Here is a 22,361-nt window from a genome sequence, read left to right as displayed (position 1 = left end):
GTTACTTACTTAGAGCATCCGACGTCGTTGCAAGCACTCATTACAACATCATAAACCGTCCATTCTTCCAGGCTCTCCAGCACATGTGAATTGGCAGTGTGATCCTCGATCATGACACTCTTCGGTTGTACTCGTGTATCGCTCTCTACTTGACGATATGTGACATTATAGCCACGCGGATTACCGAACCATTCGGTCTGTTGCAAAGGAATCCAACGCACACGTAACTGTGTTGCACTCATTGCACGCACCGTTACATTGAAGGGCGGATGCATAGGACGTGCTTGTATAGTCTGGAAATCTTTTGTAGACTCAGAAGGTTGCGATGTGCCAACGACATTTGTAGCGATCAGCCGTAGGCGGTATTGCGTAAATGGCATTAGACCCGTCACGGTCAGTGTTTCAGCGTCCGGATCGGATATTTCGCACACCGTAAACCAGGTCATATTACGTGCAGTCTGTGCCTCTACTTTCCATTTTGTTATAGATGAATTACCATCGAAACCAGGTGTGAATTGCAGCACTACAGAGAACGCTTCAATATTGGAGAGCGCCAAATTGGTGGGCGGATGTGGTAGTACTGGCTCCACACCCGACTGTATGGTGGCCGTTTTTGCTGGCCCAGCGCCAACTTTTGTCCAGGCACGTATCTCAAACCAATAGTGTGTGGTGGCTTGCAATTGTGTGACAGTCAGCTCGGTGTCTTCGGCAGTGAGATTGACGGATTTGAGAGTTTCGGTGCGATCTTTCACTTGATAGCGCACACTATAGCCGGTTAGTATGCCGTTGGCGTTCCTTGGTGGCGACCAGAGCACTTTCACCGAACGGTCGGACACATCGTCAAAATGCAAAGCCATTATCTCATCTGGCACATCTTCCAGCGTCTTCACAGGCACCTTGTAGCTTGGCACACCATCACCGGGATCGGTGAAACACAATACGGTAATATTGTAGTTCATAAATTTATCCAGTCCCGACATGACTGCAGTCTGTTCTGCCAGCGGATCTAGTAAACTTGGCGGCACCGTAATCATGCGTTCCTCAATATCACGTGGCTCGCCCTCAATTACTTCAGTGCGCCAAGCCTGAATTTTGTAGCCTTGATTGATGCCGTTAATTTGTTGTGGATTAGGTGGTGTCCAAGTGACACGCACCGATGTTGAATTTAGAGCGTTGACCTTGACAAAGGTAGGCGGTGCTTCAGGCACGCCCTCTTTCGTCTTGATTTTGGCACCGTCCGTGTACACACCCACGCCCATATTATTGTAAGCGGCAATTTGTACGATATAGTCCTTCCACGTGATGAGCTCTTGTATGAGAAAGGTACGCTGTGCTTCATTGGTTATATTCTGATAAGTCCACGGTACATTGTTATAGCCGAAGAGACGGTAACGTAGTATGTAGCCAAGTATCTGGCCATTGCGATGCTCTTCGAGTGGTGGCTGCCACTGTGTAATGATTTCCGACATTGAACGCGCCGAGCCGACGAAACCGACTGGCGGACCCGAAGGTGCTGTGAGCGAGAGCGAGAGCGAGAGAGGAGTGTTAGAAAATCATCGAAAACTTGGAAGGTATGCACAAGGAAATTAGACTTAAAATGTGAGTTAGAAATTGATGTACCTCGGTGAAGCGGTAATTCTACAAATTATTTTACACAGCCGGTAATTTTTAAGGCGCATAATAACGACAAAGAGGAATACAATAGCGTTAATACATTTGTGTTAGCATTGCTTTGGAATAGAGTTACAAATTTTCAAAATTTATGTAAGTTTGTACTTTGAATTGAACACAACGAATGGAAACGAATTAATGGGATTTACGTAAATAAAAAAGTAAGTAACGAAATACTAAAAAAAGTTTAATTTAAAAGCAGCTTTTTAAAACATTTAATGATAAATTGAAAATCAAACGAACTAATTTGTACTTATTTATAAGTAAATTGATTTTTTGTTATTTCAAATTAAAATTTATATAAATTTAATTTAGATTTATTGTCTGCAGCTAAAAGTTTTCAAAATTTTAGCTTCATTTGATTGAACTTCTTACAAATAACTGTAAAAGCTCGTGTGCGCTGAGGTCTACTGTGTTCTTTCTATTTGCTAACACCAAGTTTTAAGCAAAATTCGACACTAGTATGGATGTGTGTGGGGTTAAATATAAAAGCTTCCATATTTTATCAATCTGATAGGCTTTTAGTTACAGTCGTAAAGCATTTCGGACAAATTAAGAATTATCTATGTATGTGGAATTAAAAAGTTTGAGCAGCTAAATATGCAACAAGAAAAACTAAAACCTGGTTCTAAAATAATAAAAATTTTACGCGATTTTCAATAAACAATAAAATCCGGATAAATTTTGAAAAAAAAATAAATGCATTCAAGGTTGATTAATACGTATGTACATATGTATGATACTTTAAGGACGAAGGGAACCCGCTCTGGTCTCTTTAAGTACGGAGGGAAGCCTCTCTGGGAACTTTACAAAGTACGATTGGTTTTTCCCTGCAAATCTGCTGGACAATGAGTAGTGTGGAGTGGCTCAATATTCCCCTTAGCTCCCGATTTTTTCATACAACTAAGCTCCGGGAGAGGCCTGCTATTCGAGGTCTTGGGGCAAAGGCACTGCCTTCAGTGACCTACTAGAAAGGCTTCCCATTGCTTGGGCGATGTATTCTTTGAAGCCCGTCAAGTCAACGGAATCTGTCGGCATTATACCCGCTCAGCTGCTAAAAAAAAATCTAGAATTGTCGTGCCGTTGACTGCTCCAATATTCGCTAACTGCGTCGCACATCCCCTAGGACTGAAGAGTGGCAGGGTGACGTTTATAGCGAAGGCTAGAAAAAGACCTCAAATCTCTTCACACACATATCTCTTTCAGACCAATCAGCCTCTCATCGGTTTTGCTTTAAAACTCTGTAGAAGCTGATTGTGAATTCCATTGGGACAGCCTTAACGCATAAAGACTCCACAGTGGGAGTCTTTCTCGACATAGAGCGGGCCTTTAACAACGTCAGATCACTGGGTTAAAAACCAAGCTTATATTTCGCATGATCAGTGACAGAGTTGTCGAGAGAGTAAGGTTCATAGCAGCGCGGCACAGGGTGGTATTCTCTTACGCCTTTTCAAGATTTTGGCCGTAAACGACCTGCTAGAGGAGTTGGTGAGTAGGTTGCACTTTTGGCGAGGTGAACGTTTTTTGGATACTCTCTACGACTTAACTCAAGAGTATTATAAGCTGGTTAATAACTCTGGATTTGCTGTAAATCCAAGTAAAACGGAACTGGTTTTGTTCACTAGGAGGTATAAGGTGCCGCATACAACTCCACTCTCGATAAGAGGGTATGCATTTAATACCTGTCATGAGCTTGCTTCTAGATGTGAAGCTGTCCTGCAGTCCTAATATCGATGAGAGTGCAACGAAGGTTTCAATGGCTCTATATAATTGTAGGGGGTCCTCTCTCCCAAAGTTGTTTTTGGTCTCTGTGAATTCATAGTCAATCCCATTATCGTCCTCGTGTGGTAGAAAGCACTGAAAAAGACTACGCTAAGCGGGAAGATGGAGCAAATGTAATCAGTGGGACACTTAGGGCCACTCCAACCGTGGTCCTTAACGTCGTGCATAGCGTCTGTCGGTATTGCTGGTAAGGCTTACTCCGGATCTGGACACATTTTCTCCACGCACATTGGGGGATAAGCGGAAGAAGGGCAGCGGTTGGAAGTAGGCAACGATGCAATTTGACACTTGAAGCCTGACGGTATGGTTAGTAGAGGGGTATTTTCTAAGGCACTCTCCATCAAACTTAAATTTTGGTTTCCGGATCTCTTTAGTGGTTGCTGCTATTAAGGAAACAGTCGGTTGGCAGCTGTCGCGTGAGATAGGTTAATATTTACTCACACAGTCAAGCAGCAACCAGAGCACTGGGGTCGCTTACGGTACACGCTCGAAGCTAGCACGAGAATGCCGAATTTATCTTACGTTTGCGAGGTGCCGAGCCTCTGAATACTTGTGGGTATATTGATATGCCACTATCCGATTGGGGCTCATGCAGTGGGATTAAATATCACAGTGGTCCTATTTGTTGCAGCTGCATCTCAACACTTCTTCCTAGACTGCCCAGTTTTTGTAAGATTGCGTTTTAGACTTTCTTAACGGGACGGAGGAGCTAACCGGGACTAACAGTGATTTTCGCTTTAACCCATTGTTCGTAGTGGTATAAATAAGGATCAATCCTAATATCTTAAAATCTGATTTTAGCTGTTAAAATGTAATTTTAGAAATATCACAAAACGGAAATACTTTGTACTTTAAATTATAATTAAAAAAAAATATTTATGAGGATCTATAGATTTACAATCATGTAGTATTCACAATGTATAATGGAAAAAAAACCACTTTTTTTACAAGGAATGCCGAAAATCTTAGGAAATTTGAAATTAATTTAAAGCTTGGCTATGTATTTTCTTTTACATATATTTTTATATTAAATATTGTTCGACGTCGTCAGTCGAACCAAAAGTGAATACCAAAACCAAAATAGTTCACAAAAATTCTGAAAAGCCATTATTTACTAATTTAGGTACCACTTAATCTAAACTAAAAAATAATATTTAAAAAGGTAACTAATTATTATAAAAAAAAATAAACATAAAATAGTACTCATATACACTAATACAACTCTTAGCTATGTAAAGTAAATCATTTTTGAAACTCACCTTCTTGTGGTAATTCCACTATATTACTCGGTTCAGACGGTGAGCCCTCGCCAACTCGATTTACAGCACTCACACGAAATTGATAAACTGTAGCCGCTTTGAGGTTTTTCAACAGCACCCAGCGTTGATTCGCCGATACGTTGCTCAGTTCCGTCACCCAATTGAGTAAAGGTTCAGGAACTGGACCTACGAATTTTTCTGTGATTGTTAATGATTTGAAGACGAGATAGAGTGAGCAAGAAAATGACAAGTTTGGGGCGAAAGAGAGAGAGAGAGAGAGATGGAGCGAGTGGGAAATATGAAAGGGAAAAAAAGAAATATAAGTATTGAAAGAAAAAGAGTAGGTCAGCATGTAGGTGTTAGTGTGTTTTGAAAAGAAATTATAAAATTTTGTGCAATAGTTAAAAAACCAATCACCAACCAAGCAAAATAATTGAATACAAAAAACAATTTTGCAATTTGTAAAAATATGTGTAAAAAATATAACGCAGCAGAAAATTATGTATGTAAGTAGTGGATGTGTATAACGAGTTTTTAACCAAAATTAAGCACAAAAATTTTTTTTTTTTTTTTTACACGGAAATGTAAAGTCAAATTGGTAAATCATAAATTTCATTGCGTACGCAAAACAAGTGCATGTAAATGGGGGTGGGAAAGTAAGTGGACGATTTTTAGAACGAAAATCATGGAGTGTTGCAAGGAAAAAGAAGGCATATTTCGATTTGAAAATTTCATTTTTGGCCCAGAATACCAATGTCAGAAACACGTAGACATTACATAGATTTGTGTACATACAGTTGAGTTGAGTTTGAGTTTGAGTTGTAGGCGTTTTAAGAGTTGAGTAGAAGAAGTACGCGCGTGCCAGAGTATGCGTGTGTGTATGCAGTGGGGTGTAAGTAGGTATCACATATTTTGTTTGTGCAAAAGAAAGAGAGAAAGAAAAAATACAGTTTTGGTTTGTGAAAACATCGTATTTTCATGTTGTTTGTGTACAAAAATGTTTCTGTTATAAACGGACTTTTTCACAGAAAATTTCAACAAATTTTTTTTTCATACATATGTATGTATATATGTACATATGAATGTATTTATGTACATTAGACTGGTTTACAAGTAATTAAAAAAAAATCGACTCCCACCCCAACTAACGGCCACTTTTTTGTGGAGTTATTTCTTCCCATTTAAGTAATATACGTTCTAAATATGAAAAAAAAAATCGTATCATAAATACGGAATTTCTAAATATACTAAAAATGTTATTGTAGTTATTCCTTTTCATGAAGTTATTATGCGCTTTGAATATAAATCAAATTGCACAATACATAGGGGTTTACAAAATATTTCGACTCCTGCGCCATCTACCGGACTAATTCAAGTCTCTAGCTCATCGGGAATTCAGTTAAAAATTTATTGAAAGATTTGATTACACAAAGGTGAAACGCAATAAAAGCTTGTCAAGGGTGCAGCACCTAATATTAATATTTAGAGGTCGCTTATCGCTCATCGCCAGTTTTTAATTTCCATATAAGTAACAGAGGAAAATAATTTCATCAAATTAGAAATTTTATAGCAACCTTTTTAAGCCAACATATCGGAATGAGTGATATATATTTTTAAAGGAATTGAAGCCTGTAAAAAGGCCTCATACGATTTTTCCATAAGTACCCTCTTTGAAGTTTTTTTTTTTATTTTACGGCAAAATTTTAAAACTTGTAATAAGTATTAAAAATTTTTTCTTGGAAATTTTTTGATTCCCTGAATTTTCTCTGAAAAAAAAAATCATTTAACTTAAATTTATAAATTTCAAAGAAAGTGACTGACACCGTAAAAAAAATTGTCAAAAATTAAGCTGCTTCAAACACTTTGTTACACTAAAATTTAACGGGCGATAAAGCTGCATACTCGAAATCTTTCTTGTAAATCTAATAAAAATTCTAGAAATTTTTACGAAAGTTTGTATTTTTTTTAATTTCAAAAAGTTTAAGACTTGCATTTATACGGTTTGTGTTAAAGAATAAACTATATTAAAAAATAATAATAATTTAAATTGAATAATAAGAAAACTAATAGTGAAATCTACCCATTATGTGGGTGGCGTAAAATTGTGATACAAACTTTATTAAGCTTTACGGTTCAAGAAATTGTTAACTGATCTTTTTTTCAAAGGAAATTATAAAATTTCCAAGAAAATTTGTATGATATTTAGTAATAGATAAGTTTAACAATTTTCCGAAAAGGTTATATTTCGTATACATGTGCTCGATTTTGTCTATGAATAACTTTTGGAAGAGAGAATCGGTGAAAAAATCATATGACACTTTCTTTTACAGCCCTCAATTTTCTACAAAAATATGTATAGAGCACTCATTCCGAATCGTTCGACTAAAAAACAAGTTATTAAATTAAAAAATTTAAATAAAAATTCGTGACTTCTGCGCTTTTCACAGGCGTCCTTTTCAATAAAAGAAATAGTGGCTTTTTTTCTTCAACCAGTCTAATGCACATATGTATGTACATATGTAGATATTTTCATCAGTTCCGGCTTTATGGCCAGCATATGCAGATGATAATTAAAAACGAAACAAGCTATTGTTGCAATTATAGACCTGTAAAATATGTACAAAGTTGCATCATTATCTTAGAATATGGGACAAGTGATTGCTTACGGTTGTTTGCTATTCAAATGAAATGTTTCTTTGCGTCTTTGTTTGAAATGGTTCTTTGTGTGCTTGAATGAGTTCAGGTTTAAGTAAATGTTAATTGCGATAAAATTGGTTTCGATTGGCCTAGAATCTTTCGTTTGATAAAGCAATGAATATACTATAAATATGTGCCTAAAATATGCACATGTGTATACATATACAAAGTTGATTCTGCAGTATGCTATTTTAAGTTATTTTATTTTTTCCATTTAATTTTTTATTAAATTTTTAAATATAACTTTCTTTTAATTTGCAAACGTTTTTTTTTTAAAGAAAACTATATTTTTTATTAAATTAAATTGTTTAATACTTATTGCTATAAGACGAAAAGAATAGCTCTAAGACCTCCTCGTTAGCATACCGTTCAATTAGTCTTTCGAAAGACGGAAAAGACCTTCCAGGTTAGTTGACAGAACTGACAATTGTCTTCGAAAGACTGTGGTGAGTTGAAAAACAGCTGCCAGAAATGCCCTGTAAATTTCGAAAAAAGTAGACAACTTCAATGCCAGTCTTGAAGTCCAACTCTTGATAACAAATGCTTTTTGGAGTGAGTTCGCAATGGAGAAGTTAAGTCCTCTCTCACATTTTATAAGACACTCGTCGTTAGACACCGCGCTGATAAATGGTTGGTGTGTCCACGATATACATAAATTCTTGCGCGTTGGCGATGGCGAAAACCGCAGAAGATAGAATCAGCTGTACGAGCTTAACAAAGACAATAGTATAGCGAATCAAAATACAGTGGACATAAAAGCTCTAGTACCGAAAAAGGGATCTAGGCCACCTCTGAAATGGAAAGACCAGGTTTAGAAAACCTTGGATAAATATGCCATTTCCTTTTGCTTAGGCGGTTAAATACAACGTCAGGCTTGACGACGAGTTCTTTAACAACTCAACAACAACAATGAAAATTATAAACTTGCGTTCCGTGAAAATAATAAGTTCCACTTCAACTATTAACAGTTTGTCAGTATATATTTTAAACTAGGCTATGACAGTAAGGGAAATTATCAGACGTGTGAAATATTTTAAACGCCTGATTTTATGTATTTATTTTTTATTTATTCAAGCGACAATTTTAAACGAACTTCTTGATTCCAGTTCAATGAAAGACCAACAAATCATGGTCAACACACATTCACACAAGCAATAACAAGTGAACTTAAACTTAAAAAGCTCTATGGAAGTATTTACATATTTGTTCCGGCATGCATGTGCGAGTGTAAATACACATTCATATGTAGGTACAGTGGCGGTCAAAAATGGTTGAATGATGTTTCCTTTTTAATATTTACAATGTTTTTCAAGAAACATTTTTTGTGATATTTTTTTATAAAAATATGGTTCTTGCTTTAACAATATATATAGATTGGCGCTTACACATATGTTAGTGTTTGGCCGAGCTTCTCCTCCATTTTTTGGCGTGCGCCTTGATGTTGTCAAACAAAGCGGAGCGGGAATTCCAACATTTTTAATCTAAATTTCGAGCCTTTAACCAGAACTTTTTTAAATTTTTTGGGTTTGCAGTTAACATTATTATAAAATTTTAGTAAATTAAATGCAAGTTTTTTTTTAACGGGTAAAAAATCGCATTGCTTTTTTAAAATCTTTTTTCGGCATTTTGCACTTTTTGATTATAAACATGAATTTTTTGTGGAAAACATGCGTAAGACCGTTTGCGAAAAAAATAAATGAATAAAAAATCAACGCAAGTTTTCCTTAACTTCGCTATTTATATGGAAAAAACCGCAAGAGCCATCAGCAAAAAAAATATTACAAATCAATACGCAAAAAGTTTATAAAAATTTTGACAAAAAATTGTGGAATTTTTCTAAAGTCTGTATAAAGGTTGAAAGTGTGATTTGTATGGGTTTCGTTAGCTTTTTAGCCCCTCAAGCGCCAAAGAAAATTTATTTTTGGGTTTTATTGTTAACAATAAAATTTTATTGAATATAAAGTAAAACTAAAAAAAAAAAAAATAATAAAAAAAAATAATTAAAATAAAAAAAAAATTAAATAAAATAAACAATATAAAAAAAATTAATTTAATTTAAAAAAAAATATTTAAAATAAGAAAGACTTAAAATAAAATAAACAAAATAAAAAAAAAATTTAATTTAGGTGGTACAAATTATATATACATATATTTTAAATCTTTGCTACGCATAGAATAGAGGAAAATATTCGCGGTTTAAAAAATGTACCACCTTCGCGCAACACCTCAAATATATGTTGTTCAAATTCCAAACCAGTGCTGCCGAAAGAGTTAAAGCATGGATCACATTTTTATAAAAAAGTATCAACAAAATTTTAGCATGAAAAAAATTGTAAAAACTAAAAACCAAACACCATTCATCCATTTTTTTACCGCCACTGTATGTAGTTTTATTTGAAATTCGTTTGTGCAAGGCCTCATGTATGAATGTATGTACTTATTGTATGTATGTATGTAAATCAATCAAACCTTTTTACGCACTTCAAATGAAATGCTTGATACTCATTAAGGCGGTCCTTAAAATATCAACATAATGGCGTCCCACCCCTTATTTTGTGTACGTATGTACATTAGAGTGGTCCAAATTTTTTTTGAGAGTAACATTTTATAAAAATCACCAATATTTTTGCCAGTTCCACAGCGATACAGTAGCGCTTTTGAGGTCATTGAGCACCCTGTATTGGTTAAAGTAGAAAATTGAAAGTTGGTATAGATATTACAAATATAAAAAGGAAAGAACTGAGAGGGTGCCCCGCTTTCTAGGATGAAATTTTTTTCCTCCATACAAAAATTGGACCACTCTAATCTAATGTTGATACATCCACGAAAATTAAAAAAAAGAAATTGGAGTCGCTACCAAGGTTAAACTTTTTTTAATCGTAAAAATTCGAAACACTTTTGAATTTGAATAATTTTCAATAAATAATACATATGTCAAATTTATCAGATTGCAGGTAAACATTTTGTCGACTTTTAGCGACTTTAAAAAATTAAATATTTTGCAAATCCTGGTAGCGACCCTTAAAAAATTGTCTCAAATTTGAAAATAAAAACAAATTTGGGGTCACTACCAAGGTTAAACTTTTTTTAACCGCAAAAATTCGTAAAACTTTTGACTTTGATAATTTTCAATAAATAATACATATGTCAAATTTATCAGATTTCAAAAAAAAAATTAAATATTTTTCAAAACCTTGTAGTGACCCTTAAAAAGTTGTCTAAAATTTTGAAATTTTTGTGGATGTCTATATTTTGCATTAGAACAAAATAAAGGAATGTCCCATAACAAATTTACATGCTGATATTTCAAGGACCACCCTAATACTCATGTATGTATGAGTAAACCTCCACCCCAAATACATATAAAGGTCATCTCACAGTCCACTTTACAAATAAGTCAACCCATACGAATATGAACTGCTTTGCGTTGCACTATACTTAAAAAATATTTTTATACACATATATGTATGTATGTACATTAGGGTGGTCAAAAAGAGAGGATTTTTCTAAATGGAAAAAATACCCATATTTTTTGTGTATTTAGAACTACCTCAGAGCCCATCAAATTTTCCAGGTATTTTATATGGGGAATAACACTTCTTTGAAGAAATGGTATAGAATTCCGTAAAATCAATATTTTTTAATAAGAAAACTTTGATTCTCTTCAAGAGACGTTTAATAATAAAACCCAATTTATTTTACCATCTTTTAATACTAACGATTATTTATGAGTCCCCCCCCCCATCTCAATTTTTGGAGATTTTGGGAGACTTATCAAAAATAGTTATTATTAAAAAATGGTTAAATAAACAATTTAGTATTCTTATTGGAAGTCTCCTAAAGAGAAACAGAGTTTTAGATCGAAAAAAAAATGATTTTCAAGAATTCTATCTATACCATTTGCACAAAAAATGGGGTTGCCCATAGAAAATTTCGAGCGCTTTGAGCGACTTCTACAGAATAATCCTAATAATCCTAATCCATTAAAATCCTGACCTTACTTTTTTTTTGGACCACCCTAATGTCCATACACTCACTGTCTGCTATGCAGTATGTTCATGCACTTACCTAGTTCGGAGACTTCACGCCGCTGCACAATAAACTTAAGTATTGGACTATTGCCATCGAAGCCGGGCGTCCATGAAGCGTTGATGGTTCTTTGGTTGGGTGCATCTAAGCGCACAACTTTCACATTGCTCGGCGGGAATGGCAGCTCGATGACACTTAAACGCGCCGAACGCGTCTCATTGCCGCCTGGCGATGTCACCACACACTGGTAGGTGCCCACATCAGAGGCACGCACCGCCTGAATCTCGAGTGTGCCATCCGATTGTACGCCGATACGTTGCGAGTTACTGATTGCTGTCGGATGACCTTCGCGATACCAGTCGACATTGTACGGCACGGTGGGATCACTGGAAACTTTGCATTGCAGCGTCGCATTGAGGCCCAATAGGACGGTGGTGTCAACCGGTGGCTGGATGATTTGTGTGCGAACTGTGAGAGAGTAAATAAAATTGCGGTTGGCAACAAACAACCGTTGTGGAAGTTCAAATAAGAAAAAGAGCAAATGAGAAAAACAAGAAAAACAGAAAGATATTTATGTGTACGAATGTATGTGTGTATGTAACTAGAATGGTAAAAAGTATTAGAAAAGTTTTTGCAACGGTTTGGACTCTTTCGAATTTAAATGGAAATGCGAAATGCGTTGCTGATGGGAGGAAATTGAATTGCAAGCCTTGGCATTTTCCTGTTTCCTGTGCGTCCACAACTACACATTCTCATACACGCTACTACGCATAAACGGCTTTGCGATGCTTTTTTGTTTTGCTAGATTTTTACACTTTTTTTGCTATCTAAGTTTTTATGCCGCTGCAGCTAGGTTTGCTTTCTGTTTGTGTCGTTTGGTCGTAGCTGCGTATAAGTAAAATGCACAGTAGTGTAAATAGTAGGCTGTGTTCATTCCGGCATGCAGCTAACATATGTACATATATATGTATGTATGTATGTATTTACGTACTGTCGTTGCAAGTAGCGCGACATTAGTGTGGGCGCTTGTGTAGCTTAGCCGAAGGCAGGGCCTCTGACTTCTCTACAGATGCGAGCAGATTGCATTGGCGAGATGAGCGGAAGTAAAATGTTTGTTTCTACTTGCGCTTTTGCAATGCCAATGTAAGCTGTTTACATGTGAAAGTATTTGCCACCGGCTTGAAGTTATGAAAGTTTAATAGAGTTTGTGCAAATTTGATTTGCCGCCAGCCTGACAGGTGGCTTAAAAGACGATTTATGCCATTTCGCATTTGGCTGATGGCAACAGAAAGACAAGATTACAAGACATATGCACATGTTTTAATAAAAAAATGATTGCGTTTAAATAAAAAATCGACCTTGGGTAAAACTAAAATTAGTTCGGTGTTTTTAGTTTTCATAATCAACGTCTGATGTGGACCGACAGCACAGTTCAGCAAACAAATTTAAATTGATTGGAAAACAGATATTTCAAAGCACACTATGGGATTTGGCAAAATAAAATTTTCAGCGCCTAAGGATATTTGCTGATAGTGGTTGATTCTTTCGCCATGGTGAGAAGATGATGTGTTTTCGAACGAATGTCCTTGTCAGGTTTGGCTTGGATACGAAACGGTTTCTGCGTTGTGTAATCTCCATTTATCGATCCTTCGCTCAAATCGCGACTTTTTTGTTCTTAGGCTCTTAGGTCGGTAACTTAATATGATTTTGGGAATGCCGAAAATTCCTGAAATGTCTCAGACAACGTCAGCCGTTACCGAGTGCCTGAGCATAGCGGTATTTAAGGAAACGAGGAAGCGGGCGATTAGGCGAGAAAAGGGTTTGTTCTTTCAAAAGGTGTGGACAAGTCCATAATATGCCTTGATAGCTTCTGGACTAAACTGGACAAATGAAAAGTATAGCGATTGCTTCTAATCGGAACGCTGTGCTATTGGCCATGTACAACGATTAATGCAGGCGTTTTAAAGATATAGAAGAGGTAGGTCCGTTAAGTACTTAAGTTAGAATGGTTTGCAGTGCGAAGAAAATGCGCATTTCTGGATAAGGATTTCTTCGAGCACCTGTATAGCGTAGGATTTGGAGAGGCTTTTTTTTGCATGCTTGCAATCTTGGGAAGATACAAAACTAAAGAGATGTGCTTTGGCAGCGAGTTCCTAGTGAAAATTCTAGGTCGCGAAAATCACGAAACCGATAGGCGGCAGAGCAGGTGCAGGTACTTATGAGCCTCGTCCCAAACTTGGAACTCCAATGGATAGATAGCCTGCAGTGTTCCACGATAAAGTATTAGCATTCTTAACCTGAGCCAAATTAAACCGTAAAAAAAAGGGTTTAAAGGGCACTTTTATAGTTATTTCTTTATATAGCTAAGAGGACATTCAGATTCTCTCTAACAGAATGACATCAAAAGGAACATTGTTCATTTACATAAACTGGTTCGAATATTACATAAACTGGTTCAAATATTCGTTGAAGATTTCGGGGCGGTTAATGACTCAGTTAGTTAGTGGAAAAAACGTCCGTTATAAGTACTGGTGACCGCATCAGTAGCTAAATACAGCCCAGGCTCATCGGCTCCCCCTTCAATAGAAAGCATATTATTCGGTTAAAAAGAAATTACACAATAAATTATAAGTTGATATGCACCGAAAAGGTGTAATCGGAGTCCGATCCTGCCTTGTGAGCGATAAGTCTTTGCTCGTAAAGAATTTGCCTACCAATGCCCTTTACGGACTTATTAAGGCTGACCAAGATATTTTGGGAGTATTTGGTAAGGGACTCTCTTTAGAACCTTCAGGTAGCAGTGTATGTTGTTAAGCAATATCATGGATTAATTAACTAACTAGCTCGAATGATTTAATGTGGTACTTCAGAGGTTGTCGGTTTCATTTTTTGCTTAAAAATTACTTGTATATATAGTGTATCCAGTGGCGGATCTAGGATCTTACTGCTGAGGGTTTTGGGATCTTTAATTTTATCACCTATTTGATTTCAGGATAGTTATCAAGAACTATCAAGAAGTACCTTTCCGAAGTAGGTATAGATTGTCGTACCTTTATCTTCAAGGATATGATGAAGCTCCAGAGAATTCTGGTGAATTCCACGGAGCCCAACCGTACATATAATTGGATTTTCCACTTGCCATTTATGTGTCAAATTAAACTAGATGATCTCAATGCCACGAAGCAGTATCGACGTACATTGAACTTCAGCTAGAAATTTTCGCAACTTTTGAAGTGCTGGCTGCTATTTCTACGTTGGAATTCCATATGTCAGGGCACACCATCGTTTTGCCTTTGAGTAAGCAATTGCAATCAGAAACGCAAGATTTTTCCGAGGCTCCGAAATTTTCAGAAGATACTATGCAGGAATTTCAAGAGATGAAAAAAAAAATGCAAAAATTCATTTCCTCGAAATTTTTGAAAATGTGGGCGAAGTATGCACAGAATACGACATCGATATAAAAAAACGCATCAACAAATGGCATAGAAATATATGCAGTGTCGATAGTTGATACTGGGAGCGTTGAAGATAGCTATAGAATTGCTTTCTATATTCCACTCATCGATTCGAAAATCTTCAGTCGTTTTATAAAAGAAATTTTTTTTTTTTGAAAACTTCGTAGTCGAGGGGGTTTAACCCGAAAATCACCCACCTAATCCGCCATTGAGTGTTTCCTTGACATGGTCTCTGATAATGTTCTTCAATAATTTTCCGTGAACACCAGCACTTAGTAAGTTTTCAAACAATTATTGTAAAAAGAATGCAAGAAATTGCAGTGGATGATTTCTCTTTCATTGAATAAAAACGTTGAGGAATAATTGTTATTTTTTAATCGATTATCCTTGATCGTAAACATAACCATAAAATATCGATCAAATGTGATCGAAGGACAAAAATTTAAAGTAATTAATGCCATTGCAAAAATTACATATAACTATGAGGGCCACTGTTTTACCTAAAACTAATGCCAGGTTTCCAACCTGTCTTAAATGACAAAAATTTGTATGGCAAACTACGACAATAAAAAAACCTGTGTCGCTAATTTTATAAAAATGATCATTCAGCTCTTTTCTGCATATAAATTTTTAAATGGGGCACATTTTTTGTCATTTTAAGGTCTAGTGGAAATACGGCATAAGAGAGCGCAACAAGCAGCCAAGGAAACTGTTAGGCGTGCAACAGGAACAGGAGCACATACATAAATGCAGGCTATTGGTTTATACCGCCAAACTAATATAACACAAAATACAAATACAGAATCCATTACAGTACAAATGTACAAGCAAACAAGCAAGTGAATTGCATGACGGTTAGCGCGCTGAATTGCCATTTTCACCATACTTACCCAAAACGCTTAGGTATGCCTCGCCATTAACCGTGCCCGCCTCATTTGAACGCACGCATGTATATAGGCCAGCATCCGTTTCACGTACATTCGACATTAATAAGTCTCCAGATTCCAGAATTTGCATACGACTGGATATTTCAACAAGTTGTGTTTCTGTGATTGATGAACATCATACATATATACAAATGTAGCAATGTGAGTCATATGCAGAATTGCGGTAAAATAATGATGCGAACGATGAATGTTTGTTTGGTGGTGGCACACACAAAACAAATTATGCATTTCCGTCAGAGGGAATGTGCAGTTGATACATAGGCATTGTTGTTGTTGTTAGCATTCATCCAAAATGGCGCAGGCATTTCCGCCAGCCAAGCAGATGCATGCACGTAGCCAGTTAAAAAAAAAAAACCAATTAAACGGTATTCAATGGAGGCGGGCGAAGAGCAGCCGTGATTATAATCAAAATTTCACGGGAACATTAAATATTCAAAGTACGGATGAAATTGTTGGACAGCCGAGGATGTATCATACGTAGAGATGGGTGTCCGGATATGACGTTGGTTTTGTGTTTTGTGCGCGAGCGTATCATTCATTATAAACGTTGTTATTGTAGTTGTTAGCATTTTGGCAAAACATGATAAGTATAAAAGCGCGCAAGCAACGCAGATAGCCAGGCAGGCCCGACGGACAGCCAGCAGGTAGCATAGCAATAAATGGTAGTTTGTTGTGTGCAGCCGCCAATTGTTGGTGTTATTGCGGTTTTGATTGGGGTTTTTGTTTTGTTTTGGTGTACGTAAAATTAATGCGGCGGTTTTGCGGTGAAACGGATTTTAGTAGCACATTTAGCATTTTAAAATACACATTGCCACATTTACAGTTCGGTTTTGGTTCGGTTCAGTTTTGGTTGTGGTGGTAGTAGTAGTAGCAAATGTTGTTGTTGTTAGCGGCAATATTGGTGTTGTTGATTGCGTTGGTTTTAAATGGTCATTTGGTTGTTGGTTGGTGGGTTGGTTGGTTGATGGTTAGTCGCATGGGGCACCACACGAAATTAGAAACGGAAAACAAAAACAAACATTTCATTAGTATTAGTAGACATAAAATTGTGAAGCGTGCAAATTTTAATAACTTTTTATTGGCTAATTTTGTTATTAAGTATTTAAAATAAATTTTGGCGGTAGGAGTTTATAATTGCGGCTAAATTTTCATAATTGTTTCGCAAATGCCAAAAGATACAATTAATGATTTTGCGCGCTATAATTTATATAACGTTGAAAATGCACGTTTTTTAAAGCTTAAATAACTTTAGGAATTTTTGTGGATTAGCAGTCTTACGAAAATCTATATATAGCAGGGCTGGAAGTTTTTTTTACTATGCGGATAAACCGAATATTCGAATATCTGAATATGTAAAATAATTCGAATATCCGAAAAGTGTGTGGAATTACGGATATCCGAATTGTGTATAGATATTTGGATATTCGAATTCAATAGCAATAAAATAACAATTGTTTGTGCGTTACGGAAGTTTCTTTTATTTATTTTTCAACTCGATGATAGATTATTTTGAGAACAATTTTGCGAATCCGCTCAAATATTATTAAGAACTAACAAGTACCCGCCGTGCTTCACTGCGCCTTAAAAATATTTTTGTGTTGTTACGCACTCCCAAGACTCTTATGGCTTCATTAATAAAAAATAATATAACTAAGTAGCTTTGAAGACCTTTTTGAAGTGAGACTTTCAAAAAAGTTTTCGATTTATAAAGCATTATTTATTTTTTATAAATTTGGGTGTTAGCTTATGTATGTATTTTCGGAGTTATTTAGAAAGATGTGATGTGTCGGTTTTCTCCTGGAAATTTAATTTACGTATAATCTTATAACTCAAGTCTTCAATTTTCGACGGTAAACTTTCCTAAACATCTTTAGTTTAATACCCGTATTGTAATATCTCATTTATTTTATCAATTGAAATGAATACAATTTTTCAAACAGATGGCAACCCCCTCAAACAAATTTTTGGCAGTAAAATTTATTAGCCTCTTATCAGCGTACTTGACTTAGTTTTTACTTCCGACTGCTCTGTTAATATTTTGGAAACTAGCACAGTGGTACGTATGGTTAAATATCATAAACGGGCTATGAAATTAATACAAAAATGAATAATTAATTAAGAATGAATTGAATACTCAGAAGAGGTATGGTCAAAAAAACACAAACCGTGGAGGATTTACAAAGTTTCGACGGTTTTTCGCAATATTTTTGAGACTTTCCAAGCTTTTGTTGTGATTATGTAGGGACTTTTTCTTTTTTTCTCAATTTTAAAAGTTCCTTGGGGTTCTTCCGGACGGTTAAGAATTTATCGGGAACTTTTAGGATTATTTTCCGCAATTTCTGGATTTTTTTTTTGAAATTTTTGGAACACTTCGAGACTTCTTCGGGACCTTTAGAGAATGTGTTGAGATTATTTTGAAACTTTTCTAAGAATTGAACAGTTTTTTGGATCTTTTGCGGTACAGTTAAGAATTTTTTCGGGATTTTTCCAGATTTTATCACAATTTTTCTATATTTTTCGAAATTTCGTAGGGTCCTTCGATTTTCCGCACTTATTGCTTAAAATTACAAATGTCAAAAAAGCAACTAAAATCTTCTGGCCGTTTTTTATAAAATGAATGTCTGGTCGAGGTTGTGTTTTATATTTTTCTCGGACTTTTGCCACTTTTTTACAGTATACGCAGCATTTATAAGTGAACTAAGTAACTAAGTACATACATACTTATAAGACGCAATCGTTTTCATTTTGCCTACCGTCCGGCGCGCCGCCAATCATGGCTTGATATTCAGTACAACAACATTTGCCCTCTAAGGCAATTCCTATGTCAAATAAGCAAATATAGATTCATAAACCTACAAAAACTACAATCTTTCAATTTATATTTTAGTTTATTTGTAGCACACGTTATCGTTCATAACATGATAAGAACATAGCAAGGTAGAACCGATCTCTCAATTTGTCGGCCATGATTTTTTTTTGAAGTTTGCCAACATTTTAAAATCATATAAAAGTGAAAATAAAAAATTGAAATTGTTCGAAATTGTTGTTGCTTGAGATTCAAAATGAAAATGTGTGTGTGAGTTTGTGAGTAAATTTAAAAATTAAATTGTTTGGAAACGTCAAGAATTTTAAAAGTGACTCTCAGCGGTTCTACCTTACTATATTTTTATCATGGTTCATAATACCGAATTTGAATAATACTGATTGGTAGCCCATGTCGTATGAGCAACATTGTAAGATTGAATGCTGTGAATTTTAATTGTCTTTGTTGACTGGGGCGTATGAGTAATGCAATGTAGATTATTTTTCGAGCTGCTCCTAAAAAGAGTACATCCAGACTAGTCTCCATGGGCCATCAATTCAATCAAAACTCTGGGCGAGTCTTTTGTGAGTACAATTGACGAATACTTAAGTGATAAATATGTCGGCATTTAACTAATTTATGTATGCTACGCAGGAAAGGTAGACAGAGTACATTTTTTTGATACATAAGTACCTTGGTTATGTAAAGAATGAGGCTATGAAAATATTGTTTTGTTCAATTTTGTCCTTTAATTATAGAAAACTGAATGCATATGCAAGTACATGGGGCTTCCCAGCTAACCAAATGCGGAGCGCCCCAAATATGGAGTGAAACAGGATTCATACAGTAACACTTCGAATGAGCGTTTCCGGAGCGCTCCAAGTATGGAATAAAAAAGGAGTCAAAGTATTTTTTTGTTATCTTGTTTTTATTTTCTTTGTATCTGGTCTGAAGGTTGAAAATAAAATTTTTAGTCAAGAAGGGGGTCGCAAAAAAGGCTTTTGACGTTATGGCAGTTTCGAAAGCACTTGGAGGTAAGCAAAAATGCATAAAAAATCCCTTTTTGCAACTTTAGATCTTTTCAGACAAATTTAATAGAAAATTATATGGTTCTGGCAAAGAAATCAATAGAGAGAGTGGTTCCACACTTCACAGGAACGTCTTAAAAATATTTTTTTTTACTTATTTCATAATCTTTCCTTTTGTATCTGCGGATGATTTGAAGTCCTTTTCACAAAATCATAGGCAAATAGGGGAGTCCGTAAAGAAGTCTTTGCGGATTATCTGAGGCAAATGTCTAGAACTCCTAAATCACCCATTTAAGAAGTAATAAAGGCACACTATTTTCATATATATGGAGAAGGAACTCCTATGCTCCTTTTGGGAGCCTTCCTAGGAGCGTAAGCGCACCGTACAGGGAGTCTTAATTGTGCACCCTGCGGACTCCGCTTCGGCGTTCTATGAGTCACCTTATTTGCAGAATTTAATTTATATCCTTTACTAATAGATAGCGCTTAATACATATAAAACAACACATGTATATTAGGATGCATCGCTCCCGGTACAAAAGAAAACGAGTATTGGTTTTTCATCGGAATTATAAAATTTATTATATTCAAAGACTTCTGTCTAAATATTTTCGAAAAGTATTAAGCTTAACGTGAACTGGAAATTAAATAATTTAGAGAAAATATTTTTACAGAAACTTACTTTATATCTTAGAAGAGTTTAAGCTTAGAAGGTGTTAAGAAATTTTATCAACGACGTCCAAATATTGAGATTTTCGAATGAATTTTCAAATCAGAACAGCTCACGTAAGACTTAACATTTTTATAACTCCTGTGGAAAAACCGCAACTCTTTTTTGGTGTGCATTTTTTTAATTTTTAAAAGGGATCACAAAATCACTTCAGATGATAGAAAAGTTTAAACTAAGAAGGGTCGTAAAAATATTTATTTAATGAGAATCCAGCTCAAGCAAATCTGGAAGCGGAAGTCTTAGATGTAAAACTTTTTCTAATTACGGTGGAAAAACCGCAACTTTTTTGGTGAGGCACCTTATGGCACATTTCTCAATTTTCTAAAATATTTAACAAGCTTAGACTACCTAACGATGAAGACAGTAATTGAATTAGTTGCCCACCTAACCAACATCTCCTGAGGATGGAAATATTTGTCCTAAAACCGAGTGGAGTGAAGACCAAAACGCTATTTGGTGGGACAAGCTTTTTAAAGCTTTCTGTAGATTTTATATGAGCTTAAAAGCTCTCTCCGATCCTCACTGGTCTAAGGAAGTGTTAGCCAGAGAAAATTTTTATTTCGAGCAGGCACATTTAAATTGTACAGCGAGCTTTGACACGCGTGCCTATGAAGTGGCATTAAAATTAAAGCGAAAGCTCAGAAGTTTTTCGCATTTTCTAACAAAACCTTTTTATAAAGCTTTTATTTAAATGTATTTGAAGATAAAATAATTTTATTTGAGTTTTTTTTTGTATTTAAATTAATTTGAATCATCGCAAATTGTAATCGCTACAGAGTTGAAATATTATAGAAAATAATGTCAAACAGAAATGTTTGCAGTCACAGAAATTACTTTTTACACGTAGTTTCCTGGAATAATTTCTTTATCTATAATTTGGTGTCTGCAATTACGCACGCTTTTGCCAAACCTTTAGCGCATGAAATTTTGTTTTATATATACTTCCTTCCACTCCAACACAGTACACTGATTGCATAAATACCTATACAGCCAAAAATAAAAAAAGCTTTGCTCATTCATTCATGTAAAGATGGAAAAATTCTCGTCTAATGAATGTCTGAGTGTTGTACTTCTAATGCCAACCAAAAACGTCCAAAAACTTTCGACACTTCACTTGAATAGACGAAATAACATAAAACTTTCAGATAAACAAACATGTGTTGTGCAAAAACAACATGCACCCACATATCTACGTACATAGATATGTATGTATGTATGTACAGTACTTTTTCCCGTTATTAACTTAAGTGCTACGTTATGCTTATGTATGTGTATGTATGCGCGCTCAAGTGCAGTTTTCATCAACACTCATACATATTAATATATGAATGTATGTATGTATGTACATGGACTCGCATTCTCAGTTCAACTTACCGTTGTAAATCCATGTGATGTTCGGATTTGGCGCCCCAACTGCCCGGCACCAAATAGTCGCGTCCTTGCCATCCAATGCGGTCACATTTTGCGGTGGTTTCTCCATAACAGGCGCAGAAGCTACGAAAAAAAAATTAAATTTTATATAAAAAATAAAGTCAAAAGCCACGCTAATGAAAAAAAGTCATGAAAAATATGCAGCTAGAACGACACAAAGTAACATGAGAGCACAAAAAGGGCGAAAAAAACAATCGCGCAGTTTTTAGTAAAAAAAAATACGAGCACGAAAAAATAGTGTATATGTAAGTACAGTTACAGTAGAAGAGTAGGAAAACGGGGCTTACACGTGCGCTAACGTTCGGCTGGTTTATGCTATCAAGTGGTTTATGTTGGTGCCACAGCTGGTCAGCTAGCCAGCAAGTCAGCCAACTAACAGACTAGTGTTGGGCCAATTATTCATTTACGAACTTTGACCGGCTTGATAGGCAAACAAAAAAGGGTGTAAGTAAGTGCAAATAAAACATGCTAGGTGCTTGTGTGCCTACTCGGTGCGTTGGAGAATTTTCTTCAACTACCGTCAGGCCAT

At 35.6% G+C, this 22,361-nt stretch overlaps 1 protein-coding gene across 1 annotated transcript in view; it reads right to left on the bottom strand.

Moving 5' to 3' along the window:
* The window catches only part of LOC108369573 (protein sidekick-like), a gene marked incomplete at both ends in the record, with an annotated part of 51,941 nt that overhangs the window by 2,275 nt on the left and 27,305 nt on the right, over positions 1-22,361 (bottom strand). The window contains 6 exons of the mRNA XM_017624704.1: positions 10-1,513; positions 1,621-1,638; positions 4,713-4,898; positions 11,478-11,906; positions 15,784-15,939; positions 21,776-21,895. Coding sequence (XP_017480193.1) covers positions 10-1,513; positions 1,621-1,638; positions 4,713-4,898; positions 11,478-11,906; positions 15,784-15,939; positions 21,776-21,895 — 2,413 coding nt within the window. The remainder of the gene's footprint in view (positions 1-9; positions 1,514-1,620; positions 1,639-4,712; positions 4,899-11,477; positions 11,907-15,783; positions 15,940-21,775; positions 21,896-22,361) is intronic.

The sequence above is a fragment of the Rhagoletis zephyria genome, unplaced genomic scaffold, assembly GCF_001687245.7.
Source record: "Rhagoletis zephyria isolate East Lansing unplaced genomic scaffold, Rhagoletis_zephyria_1.1 Rzeph_scaffold_03742, whole genome shotgun sequence".
Classification (NCBI taxonomy): Eukaryota; Metazoa; Arthropoda; class Insecta; order Diptera; family Tephritidae; genus Rhagoletis; species Rhagoletis zephyria.
This window is presented reverse-complemented; position numbering and strand designations above follow the sequence as displayed.